Here is a 13398-nt window from a genome sequence, read left to right as displayed (position 1 = left end):
TTTTACTTAAATAAAATGGTCCCTTGAACCAAAATGAACACTCTACACTTAATACCCTCAGAGATGGCACTGAAATAGGCTCAGAGCCTTCCTGGACTCTACCATCAGCCATTCTGCAGAGAAAGGGCTTATAAGTCCCCTATCCTCAATATACAATTTAAGTCTTGTAGCTGATGAGTTGCAGATTTAACTCATGCTTAGTTTCCCACCATCCTCCTCCACGTGCCCACCCCATCCAGCCTTATTTGTCTCATTTTTGTACATGTCAGTCTCCCCCCTGCATCCTAACCTTATCTGAAAACAAAAACTGTATGTCTCTATGATGTTTAGGTGGCCTCCAGCACTGTCTAGCTTAATGCTTTACACACAATAAATCCAAATACACACCTTAAAATAAATTGATTAATACATTAGCGCCTCTTTAAAAAAAAATCTTTTTGGAAGCTGCATAGAACCATTAAGGACAGTGGGACCCACCCCTTGTCTGGAGCTTGGATGGATTTCACATTTCACTGTGAAATGGTCAACAGAGAAATGGGGTTACAAAAGGCGCCACTGCCAAGAATTGGAAAGTTGTTAACGTGGGTCCAGTCTTTTTCAGAGGCACCACTGGGAACTTGCGGATTGTAGACCATTACGCCTCACCTCGGTATCAGAACAACAGATGGAGAGTTTCAGGAAGGGCAGAATAGAACAACCCAGATAAGGTGGATGTGCCACTAGGTCTCAGAATGGCTTTCCTTGGGGAGGCTGAGCCTCTGCAGCCAGGCTGAGTTCTTTGATAAGAAGACCAAAGAAACAGACTGTTCGGTGTGGCTGTGCTGGGTCCCGATTTGCTCATGTTCTCAGGCAGTTTTGGTGGGAGCAGAGCACAGACACTCTAGGAAGAAGAGACAGAAGAATTGGCATGAGATCTTGCCTGGATCTAAACATCTTCCCAGCAGCAAATAAATGTGATTAATCTGACAGCATCAGCAGTGGGCTGGGAAGTCCTAAGGAGTCACTTAAATAGTTGAGATGAATTCTGGTCAGGTTTTCTGTAGAGGGTGTTTCTGTTGGTGAACCCTACATTTCTACTGACTGCATCTTTAAAAAAATTAGGCACTGATTCTTTTGAAATAAAAATAGTCCAATGAAGTAGATCAAAATACTGATCATAGGGTGCTAGACAGTTATTATATCCAAATACCTGTTGGCTGTTTCTTCCCTAATAGCGTACCAACGTCTAAACACCTGAGTTCAATGCCAAATTAGAGATGCTCCCCAACTGGCTTCTCTGCCTTATACTTCCTGTTTTGGAAATAAAAAGTATCACTGTCCTCCAAGTCACAAGGTTGTGAAACACAGGAGCCCTCTTTAACAATTGCCTCTTGCCAGTTCTGTCCCAGTGACATTGCTCTTCTTCATCCCCATTGCGACCGTAGCTTCCTAGCTGGTCTTCTGTCTCCTGGTATTTCCCTTCAGGCTCCCTTCATACACTGCTTCCAGATCAGTCTTCAAAGAGCATATGTCGTTGGGTCACACTGCTGCTCAAAACACTCAAGACTCCCTGTTATCTAAACAAGATCTGTACTTTGTAACCTGGAATTCAAGAGCTGCATAATCTGGCCCCAACATATCTTTCCAAGCTTTTTTAATTTTCACTTCTTTTCAAATAAAAATGAGCTTTAACTGAAGTAATATCTACTATTTATTGACTATAAGCCAGGTTCTCTCTCTCTCTCTCTCTCTGCTTCCAAAGCCCCTGTTCCTAGGTTTTGACCTCTGCTTCTCCCCCAGATAACTTCCCTGTTCTGGGAGCACTCCTACCCGACGAAGGGGAAAGGTTTATGTTCCCCTTGTCTGATGCTTTTAGTTCCTTGAAGTGTTTGTTGCACAACCTGGAAACTAGAAGTTTCCCAGTTCCAATTTTCTATGAAGATATGACTCATTAGAGCAGATCATTCCTAGGATTGCTTGTTCATTTCTTTCTAGTTCCATTTATCTGAACTGGGGGTTGTCCTTGCAGAATGGAACTGGTTTTCCTCCTCTCTTGCCAAGTAACAGAGAAAGAACTGGATAAATGACATGCATTCACTTAAGTTAAATCAGGTAGGTTTGTGAAACCTCATCTGAATCAGCCCTTCTCCAAGCCATGATTTTCTCACAGAACTGAGAAGCATGTAAAATGTCCCAGTTGGAGGAGTTGGGGGTAGAAGGGCAGTCTGAAGGCACAGAAAAGAGGAGATGCAATACTATAACTTTCTTAAGATTCCCTAGATTCATGTCTTTCTAAGGTTGAAGCTACATTAGTATTCTGGTCACAGTTTTTCAGTAATATTAGCTGATTATTTTCACAAGTCCACTTCTAGTGCCTCTAGGCACACTTTTTAAAACAAATAAATGATCCTTTCTCTGCATTTTGAAGACTACCACACTAGTATAAAAATGCTTATGTTGATTTCTTAAAATTTGTTACAGAATCCATTAAATCTCATTAAAATTTGTACAGAATCCATAATGTTGTGATAGGCCTTTTTCTATGTGTTTCTGCATATCCTATATAATAAAACATTTTCATAGTACTTTGCAGTTTACAAAGAATATTTATGTTATCTCATTTGATCTTTAATTTTTCCTTGAAAGGTAATTTGAGTAACTATAGATAAGGAATCATGGCTCACACAGGGAAGATGACGTATCTGTGTGCCAGGGAAAAAGCATGAAGACAAAGGATTTGAACCCTGGTTCTTAACTCCTAACCCAAAGCTTTTCCAAGCACCTTCTAGAAAGGTGGGCAAGAGGGACAGAGCATTGAGTGAGACGTCAAAAAGCTTACAGTGCAGCGGAGGAGAGACAGAGAAGACAGCGTAAAGCAATTTGATGGAAGTGTACATGGGGTATCAGGGAAGCTCTGGGGAAAGGCTCACCATCGGCCAAGTCCTTAGGAAGGACTTAGGAGCTGAGTCTTAAAGAATGAGTAGGATTCAGCTTGTCAAAGGATAGGTAGAAAATGGTGAGGCGCTCTAATCAAAGGAAGAACAAGAGCAAAGGCACTGGGGCCCTGCCTGGCTGGAGTGGGGCCAGGTGTGCACTCTGTGCAGTTATTGTTGCTTTAGCAGAAAGGATCAAGCAGGGAGGGCTGGTCACTGAGGGGAAAGACATCTGCAGATCATGGAGCCCCTGTATGGGAAGAGTCAGGCATTTCCCTGGGCATACTGCTCACTCAAATGCTTAAGCATGGGCTTGGCCTGGTCAGATTTACATTTCATTAGGTTATGCTGGCCATGACGTGAGGACAGACTGGAAGTTAAAGGGAATGAAAGCAGGGAGCCCTGTATAAAGGCCATTGTAGGAATCCAGGACACAGAGAGAGGTGTAGCTTTAACATGGAAGGATTTGACGACTGATACTATGGCAAAGGAGAAAGGGGAGTTGAGGGTGACTTCAAAGTTTTAACCTGGTGCCTAGGCAAAGATGATTAAATTGCAGAATTCAGAATGTTTGTGAAAAAGATGAGCTGGTTTGGGGGCATGTTATGTTTGAGGGGTCAGCTAGAGCTGTGTAGAAAATAGCTGAATTCCTGTCTCAAGGGAGGTATGGATGAAAGAGAGATACTATGAGGTCTGTGATTTATATGTGTTAATAGAAGTCCTGGGGGTAGAAGAGCTCACATGGAGAGAATGTGAAACAGTGGGAAACTCTGGCAACCTCCTGTATGTAAGAGGAAGAGAAGCCTACAAAGAACCAGAGATAGAATTGTCAGCTACTATGAAAATCAGAAGGATGTATGTCCCAGATGCAAGAAAATCCCAAGTTTCAAGAAGGCAAAAAGGATTAGCAATATCAAACATTGATATGTGGGTCAGTAAGATGAGAACTGAAAAACATCTATTGCATTTGACAATTAAAAAGCTGTTATTAATTTTACTGAGCTGCTGTTTCAGTGGCATGATTGTGGTAAGAAGCCAGATTGCAGGAGGTCGAGGAGTGAAGGTGGGTGGGAAACTGGAGGGAGTGAGTATAGGCAACTTTTTGCCATAGCTGGATAAAATGCTAATTAGAGGTAAAAATGCACTAAAGAGACTTTGTTTATTTGTTTTACAGGATGAGAAAAATGACAACTTTTATATGCTGAAGGAAAACATTTCATAGAAGGAAATAGATTTTGTAGAGAGTTGATGACTAGTGGAACAAAGTGCAGGAGGAGAAAGGAGAAAATGGCATCAAGGATACGCATCCTCTGAGACAGGGGTAAGAAAAGGCAGTGAATGGTTAAGCTGCTGAAAGTCGAGAGAGATCAACTGATAGCAGCGGGATTATATTTCTCAGTGCAGCAAGAGACATGATATTCTGCTGGGCAAGGGATGTGTGGAGTGTGGAGCTGTGTATGGAACTCAAGGAAAGTGGTAAATGTTCAGAGAGTTGTTGAGAAGGAAAGGGCAACCGATTACGGACTCCAAAGAGGGAAAGAAGGAATAAATGCAGGGGAGAGGGCCAATTGGAGGAGAGAAACTGAAAGGACCAAGAGCCTAGACAAAGCAAGGGCATGAGGCTACTAGCAGGGAGCTGAAGACTCCGAAAGTGAATCTCTTCTAGGACACAGCCCTTGAGTATGGGACTGAAATTGAGGCATGGTAATGATGGTCTCTGGAAATAGGGAGTTCCAGAAATATGAGAGAGGGATATGGGATGGTCTAATTCTTGCCATCAAGATCTGCTAGGATGATGAGGGCAGGAGCTGAGATGGAGAGAAAGGTCATGAATTAGGTACCAATGTCTTCAGTTAATGAACAACGGTGCCTGGGAGGCTCGTAGATGACGATACAGAAAAGATAGTGAGTTATATGACCACATAGGATGAGACTCGAAATAAATTGTAATTTATTTTAATGAATGCATAATGTCTTTACACATAAGAGAAGATCTAGGAAAATGTCAATCCCTTTCCCACCTCTGTGGCACATGGCAAGTGGATGAATGAGTAGCTTCCACTGGGGAAGTCCACATAGGGCAATCCAGATTCAGCGAATGAGGCAGGGGAGTAGGGAGTGGTTCACCCAGCAGAGAGGGTGCGGAAGGCAGTAGTGCAAAGAAACTTGCGGCTCTCAAGAAGTAAGTAGGATACCAAAGAGGGAGAGGGAAGTCCGGCATGGCCTTCTATTCTGTGACAGAAAATTGCAAAGATGGGAGGCCTGGTCAGAAGAAAGCTCCACTTCCCCCTTCCCCTCCACCACCCCACTCCCTGGCCCCCAATCAAATATTCTAACTGATCTGTGATGCCAGAATGGGCCAGGATTTCAGGTAGGGTCTGCTTGGTCCCAGGGAGACCACAGGGGCTGCTAGAGGTTTGCAAATGAATCTCCAGAGCCTTTCCCTTGCCTCCAAATACTCAAAAAAAAATTATTCTTGGCTCATCCCACATTAGTTTTTATCCAAAATAAAGCTTGCAATTAAAAAAATCACCTCTCAATCTTTTTAAGTATGCTAAATAAAAATGTGCAAAACAACTATTATTTTCTTCCTTTAAAGAGAAACAGAGCAGCCTTTACTTCTGCTTTTCATATTTCATAGGAGAAAAAAAATGGAGCAAGTGATGTGATTGAAGCCAAGGTTGTCTATAAAGTGTGAAAGCACTTCCTTTCCCTTCCCAGGAGCCAGGCCTAACACTAGGAGGGAGAGGAAATTAGCATGAAAGCTTTATTTAAATTACAAGATGGGTGAAGACCTGCCCAAGGATGATATCTTGTGTGCCCTGTGACAATGAATGTTTTTCAAGACCAATGTTGTTCTCTTTGTTATGTAAATAGTCTCTAAGAAGCTTCTGGACTGTTTTATTGGAATGAGTGTGATGGTACTGAAAGCACACTGACCAGAGTTTTAAGGGTCTAGGGATCCCTCCTCACTCTGCTGCGCATGCGCTGTCTGCGCTGTCTGATTCAGTTTGATCCTCTGTTCCCCATTTGCAAAAAAAAAAATCAGAATCTAGGCCACAGCATTGCTCTGAGGATTAAATAGATGATATTGGGAAAACTCCTTTATAAGGTGGAAAGCACCAGATGCACGTCTGTCGATCCTGGGGCAGCCTGGAATTGATGCCTCTGCCTCCACTGTCTAACCCCCAGCCAAAAGAGAGACGGTAAGACAAAAGAATTGCATCAGGTTGTAGAATGCGGTGGGGCAGAAACTTTGGGCAGGTAGGGTCCTGAACCAACGCTTCTCAAACCATACCAGATGGGGAACCTTCCTTTTATCTGACTATAACTGCCCTGATTCATCCATTAGAAAAATTTTCAGAGTGGGAGTAAGGAAGCACATTTTATACTTTTCTTTACCACCCAATTAAGGAATAAAGTAACTTTTTTTCTTAATCATATTAAAGTCATTTGTATATATACATTTATATACATACATATTATATATATATATATATATATATATATATATATATATATATATATATATATAATTCACAGGTCAAACCAGTTTCTTCCAGAAATGCATACATATATATATTTATATACACGTATATATACTTATATATACATATACATACGTGTGTGCGTATAAACATACATTCAGATCCTGCTGTACACCTCCACCCATATGCCCACCAGTTCCTTAACTCAATGCCCAAAATAGAGACAGAAACTTAGCAGTTTAAAACAACTGTTTATTGTCTCTCACAATTCTGTGGCTTGGTGGGATGGCTCTCCTCGCCTGGGATTACTCATGCAGCTGCATTCAGCTGGCATATCTGCTGGGGCTGGGCCCAGCTAGGGCTGTTGACTGGAGCGCTCCATTTCCCTTCACAGGGCCTTGGGCCTTCAAGAAGCTGAAACGAGCTCATTCGCCGATTTGCTTACTTCTGCTAGAACGTAAGGGCCATGTGGCTAGGGGTCTTCTCTGTCTCATTCACGGGGGTATCTCTGGCACTTAGAATAGGGGATGGCTCATAGCAGATGCTTAATAATTATAAGTTTAATGAACTGGAGGAAGAAAGGTAGAAAGGAAAAAAGGAGAAAGACTGGAATCCTATGTGGGAGATGATCTCCAAGGATGGCTGCAACAAAATCTCCCACCTTGCCTGCCTTTTGCAATGAGATGTGTGGCTACTCTGAGCAGGTAGTCTGTTTATTCTCTCTTGAACCTGGGCTGGCCCTGTGACTTGCTTTGGCCTGTAGAATGCAGGTGAAATGACACTGTATGGCATCATACAGAGAGGAAGAATGAGGTGAATAAAGACGGGAGGTGGTAGAGGCAAATTTAGGCTGGACAATCAAACAAGCCTCTTGACACTTGAGCTAATATTGGACACAGAGACCCACAGGTGCAAAAGTCATGAGGCAGGAGCAGATTTGGGCATTGCTGCAGCATAGTGAGCTGGAGGAGAATGGTCGGGCATGTGGTTTTTATATTAGCCACAGATGGACTGTGCAACAACCTTTCAAGCTAGAAATGTGAGTGTCGTTCTCAACTCCTCTCTCTCTCTTGTCCCCAGATCCACTGGGACCCAAGCCCAGCTGATTTTTCTGAAACCTCTCAGAGGAGTCTCTTCCTTCCCACCTTTATGCCACTCTTCTTGGTCTCCCTCATGAGATCCTGGATTCACTCGCCTGCCTCCCTTTGCTTTCTTCTTACTTTAATCCAGTTTCCTGAAGATGCAGCTCGGCTACAGCTCAAAAACCCTCAGTGGTTCTCCATGTTCTTTGGCTAGAGTCCTAACCTCTTAGCTTCTTTGGAAGCCTGCACAATCTGGCCCCATGTCTACTTTTTGAGCCTATCTCTTAATTTTGCCTCTAGACTCTATTACGAGAGGGCCATTTTTTGGAGGCTGAAGTATCGCTTGTCTCCCAAAATACAAGTGAAATAAGACTGAAGCCACAGTCTGCCATAATCTTTCAGATGCTTTAGGAAACCAGATGTTTCTACAGCCAGCTCTTCTAGATGGCAGAAAATTGAACCAGAAAGGAATCAAAGTGAAGAGGGAAGGGGGAAGATACAGGTTTGATGCTAGGAGTAACAGCCAAGTTTAAGGGTGAACTTGGTGAGTAGCTCATGGGGACAAGTCAGGTGCCTGAAGAGTTGGCGGTGAAGGAAAGACCAAGGGTCACTGACAGAAAGTGGGATGGTAATTCACCAAAAATTAATAGTTCATACAAGACCAGAGTCAGCAATGGCCTTGAGGGGTCATTGAGCCCCACTCCTTATCACACAGAAGGCAGCCAACCCAGAGAGGGGAAATGCCTTGCTCATGGCCACACAGCAAGTCCGTAGGAGATCCTGCCTCATGCTCAGGCCCCTAGACTGCCCAGCTTGCTGCTTCCTGTCACTTCCCACTAATCCATCTCCCACCCTGTCCAGGGTGGAATGGCCTCACAGAGTCAGGCCCAGAAACACGGTGCCTGATGCTGCTTCAGAGCGCAGCAAGAAGCCAAGGGGAGGCGGGCTTTCTCCAGGCCTCAGGGCTGCGTTTTCTCCGGCAGATGATGGAGACACCCAGGTCCAAAGCATTCCGGTCAAGACAGAGGCTCCTTATCTTTGGCTGTGGTGATTAGACACATGGAGAAGCCGACAGGAAAACAACCAAGTCCATTTATCTGACTGCCATGATAAGTGATTGGATCAGCTGTGTAGCTGGGCCAAAGACTTGCTAAGAAAGATGTCCTTACAGTGGCCAAGAGAAGAGATCCAACCCCTGGCAGCCAGCCTGGTGGCCTCTTACAGCTAAGAATAGCCCAGCATCACTATCTTTCTAAATAGGTTTCACATCCATTATATTCAATTCTCCACCCAACATGTCTGTGAGGTAGGTGCTATTTTCACTATTTAAGGATAAGAAAATGAGAAGCAGAGGGCATACTCAAGGGCACATGAGTTCATGAGTAGAAAAGTTGGAATTTGGACATAGGTCTTATGATTTCTAATCTACATGACTAATATTATTCAGCCTTAAAAAGGAATGAAATTTTGACACATTACAACATGGATGAAACTTGAAGACATTATGCTAAGTGAAATAAGCCCCTCCAGAAAGACAAATACTGTATGATTCCATTTAAACAAGTTACCTCGAGTATTCAAATTCATAGAGACAGAAAGTGAAATGGTGGTTGCCAGGGGTTGGGAGGAGGTGGTAGGTGAAGGGTCAGTGGAGTTATTGTTAATGCGTACAAAATTTCAAGTGGGAAGATGAAGAAGTCCTAGAGATGGACAGTGGTTAAAATGGTGAATTTTATGTTATGTGAACTTTACCACAGTAAAAAATAAAATTAAGGCAACTCCATACTGTTTTCCATAGTGGCCGCACCAATTTACATTCCCACCAATGGTGACAGATGGTAATTACACTTACTGGGGCAACCATTTCATAATGTCCATCATTGTTGAGTCACAATCCTGTACTCCTGAAACCAACATAATATTGTGCATCAACTGTACTTCAATAAATAAAAATTTTAAATATTTTAAAAATCCACATGAATACAGTGAAACATCTTTTCTAACAATTCCATTTCTAAATCAGAACTGTATGTTTCTATATCACCTACATCTAAATCATAGAATTCTGAATCACTGTAGAATGCTACAGCTGAATAGAGTCCTTAGTCTGCAGAAGAGGAAACTGAGGCTGAAAGAAGGACATGGGTGAATGTGGGTCAGTCAGAAAGTTAGGAGCAAAGTGTGCCCTCTCAGCTCTCTTAGTGCTTTCCACACTAAGTCACCTCTGCCTTTTGTCAAGCTTCCATGGTAACATCTTAGCACAGGCTGCCATAACACAATAGCACACAACGGGTGGCTTAAACAGCCGAAGTATATTTTCTCAGAGTTCTGGAAACTGGAAATCCAAGACTGAGGCATCAGTCAACTGAGTCCTGGTGAAAACACTCTTCCCGGCTTACTGATGGTCGCTGCCTAGCTGTGTCCTCAAATGGTGGAAAAAGAGAGACTTTTTCTTTCTCTTCTTAAAAGGCCACCAATCCTATCACATCAGGGCCCCTCCCTTACAAGCTCATTTAAGGTTAATTACTTCCTAAAAACTGTATCTCCAAATACCGTCACACTGCAGGTTGAGACTTTAACACATGACTTTGAGGGGCAACACGATTCTGGCCACAGCAGCTAGCCAGCCCTACGCAAGGGCTTGTCACATGTCGGGTCCTGGGCTTTTGCAGAAGCCTTGTCTCATCTTTCTCATCTTTTGATGCAGTACCCAGGACTCCATCTTGGATCTCCTCTTTGCCTACATCTGTACCCTAAAATTATTAAGGTCTGTTTCATGAATTTCTCCCCAAGTTATATCTCTGGCCCTGATCTCTCCTCCGAACTCAACATCTCCCTACTTGGAGATGTTAAAGCATCTCAAATTTAATATATCTAAAACTAAACTGCTGCCTGATCTCCCCCCAAACTTGCTACTCATCCAGTCTCCCCCATTTCAGAAAGTGGCAACTCCATTCCACTTGCTTGGCATCAGCCTGACATTTCTCTTTCCACGCTAACAAATCTATTTGCAAATCCTGTGAGCTCTACTTTAAAATGATTATTTCTTGCCTTCTCACCTGCAACCATTCTCATGCAATATCATCACTTCTGGGACAGACTACTGTAACAGCCCCTGGGGAGGGTGGGTGACGCACCAATCAGATCTCTCCTTGGGACTGAGGGGTTCATCCCCCCAGCTGCACAGAGTTGGGCTGCTGAAGGCTCACAGAAGCATCCCTCCTTGAGAATGTCCCTCAGAAAGGAGTGGCCTCACCCAAGATTGCTCTTCCCCTCACATATCCACATGGCACAAGTCCTCATTTAATCTGTGTTTCTGTTTAAATGTCATCTCACTACAAAGGCCCCCTGACCACTCATTTACAGATAACACCCCCTTTATTCTCTAGCTCCCTTACTCTGCTTTAATTTTCCTGACACATATTTATTTGTGTATTTATATATTGTCCTAGAATTTAAGTTTTAAAAGAGCAGGGTGTGTGTGTGTGTGTGTGTGTGTGTGTGCGCGTGTGTGTGGCTGTTAAGTCCCAGCATCTACAGCAGAATCCGGTGGTACATGGTAGACATTTGTGTCAGTTCCCTATTGCTGCTATAATAAATTACCACAAACTTAGTGGCTTAAACAATACAAATTTATTGTTATGCAGCTCTGGAGGTCAGAAGTTCGAAATGAATCTCATTGGGCTAAAATCATGGTGTAGGCTGGGCTGCATTCCTTCTGGAGGCTGGAGGCAAAAATGTGCTTCCTTGCTTTTTCCAGTTTTTAGAGTGGACATGCATTCCTTGGTTCATGGCCCTGTTCTCCACCTTCAAAGCCAGCAGCAAAATATCTTCACATTTGTCCCTCTAACCTCCTCTCCTGCCTCAATTACACTGGGGCCCTGCCATTAATCCTATTTAAAGGTAATATTTTAAGGGTATTTTATTATTTATATTTACATTTATGTTAAAATATCTTATTTTAAGGATAATATTCCTATTTTAAGGTCAGCTGATGAGCAATCTTAATTTGATCTGCAACCTTAGTTCCTCTTTGTCATGTAACCTGTCATGTAACATTCACAAATTCTCAGGATTAAGGCACTGATACCTTAGGGAAGGGAGGGGCATTATTCTACCAACCACAAGACTCAGTAAGTATTTGATAAATGAATGAATAATTATCTAATTTCAGTCACCCAGTAATTCCTTAAAATCCATGCTATTTTTCTCCCATTTTACAGATGAGGGAAATAAGGCTAAGTCATCTGCTCAAGTTCACACAACTAATAAATAGTGCAGCAAAATTCAAATATAGACAGGCTGACTCTGGTCAGTCTCTGGCCCCACTTGCTTCATTTTCCCATAACTGTCAACTCACATATTTGCTTCCCCCATTAGACTCAGAGCATCTAGACAGCAGAGACCATGGCTTTGCCTATTTGCCACCCCATAGATCAGCTCAGGACCCAGCAAATAGCAATAAAAATAATGCCAGTGTGAATTTATTAAGCCTTTGATATGTACCAAGTACTGTTATAAACATTTTACCTGCACCCAAAAATACTGAGTAAATGTTGAATGGATAAAACCATCTTTTCTCACTAAACCTCAATAGCCACATTTTTAGCCCTATCTAATATTCCAGTTCTATATAAATGTGCAAATTAAGTCATATTAAATTGGAGAGGCTCTAAAATATCAAGAGTAGGTTTATTTCTGTCTTCTGGTCTGAATCCAGAATCCCAACTCATCATCAATCAGTCTGTCTAATGAATGAACATCCATTGTGAATAGATTTATCCTTTCTAGATTAAGACTTTGATTTGACAAACTAGAAAATAATGACTAAGATACACAGAGGTCTTCTCAGTTTCCTAAGCACTCTCACATATACGTCTAATTCTCAGAATGGCATCGGACATAGAGAAAGGATGTGCTATTACATTTTATGGCAGGAAAGCCTAGACTGAGAAAACCAAAATAGCTTGCCCAAGGTCACCTGAGTAGTGAGGACCACAGTCCAGATTTCCTGTCTTCTAATTCCACACTTTTCTACCACATCATGCTGCCAAACAGAACATCATATGCCTTTTAGAAAGGGGACAGTCCATGTAGACTGGCAAGTCTCAGCTTCCCTGCGGATCCGTGGGGACTCTGCCAGCTCCTCGGGTCTGGTTTGCCCACTCTTTCAGATCACCCAGCTCTCCTGATAATGAGTTTACAATTTCTCAGTCTGCACAATGAAAAGAGGCCCTAAGAATTCAAGTCACTCCATGAAGTCTAAAAAAAAAAAAAAAAAAAAAGAAGTGATAATTGCTATTGGGATTCATTTGCCTGAAAAAAATATATGTATTTACTGAATATAAATTCTGCATAACAGGGGATTCAGGGAAGGAATTTGATAGGCTTAGGAGATTTCTATTCTGTTTTCTTTTTATCTACTTTTCTAAGCATCCTTTCTATTTCCACTGTGCTTTGAAAAGAATGCAAGAGAACTCATGCTCTGGGATAAAAAGAGAAAGAAGATTCCTAGAGTTACAGAGCCTAGCTAACCCCTTTTCTGTGAAGATCTGTGTGCTCTTTTGTGTGGTAACGAAGAGAAAGAAAGAAAAGAACTGTCCCTTCATTGTCCACCATGAGGCCAGCCAGAAGGACCTCTGACTCCAGAAGCTAAGAGCTCCCCACTGCAGGCTCATTCCCTTTGCTTCTTTACTGACAGACCACACACTCAGAGAATGACTCTGTCCCCACGGTGACTGTCCATGATTTGGGGATCAGGAGCTGCCATGGGAAGTGTATCTAATTCCACTTTCACACACTTGTGGTGTCAGCAACCCAAGTGCAGAAATATATTTTGGCCACATTCTAGCTACTCAAAGTCAACAGCACAGGAAAAGAAGTCCACCTGTTGGAATCAATGAAGAAATCTCCTTA

General features: G+C 42.5%; 1 protein-coding gene across 1 annotated transcript in view; it reads right to left on the bottom strand.

The window, feature by feature from the left end:
• Nucleotides 1-472: 472 nt before the first annotated feature.
• Nucleotides 473-13398, bottom strand: part of LOC108399479 (uncharacterized) — a 299067-nt gene continuing 286141 nt past the window's right edge. The window contains exon 8 of the mRNA XM_073219759.1: nt 473-880. Coding sequence (XP_073075860.1) covers nt 838-880 — 43 coding nt within the window. The 3' untranslated portion in view covers nt 473-837. The remainder of the gene's footprint in view (nt 881-13398) is intronic.

This window comes from Manis javanica, chromosome 2 (genome assembly GCF_040802235.1).
Source record: "Manis javanica isolate MJ-LG chromosome 2, MJ_LKY, whole genome shotgun sequence".
Lineage (NCBI taxonomy): Eukaryota > Metazoa > Chordata > Mammalia > Pholidota > Manidae > Manis > Manis javanica.
This window is presented reverse-complemented; position numbering and strand designations above follow the sequence as displayed.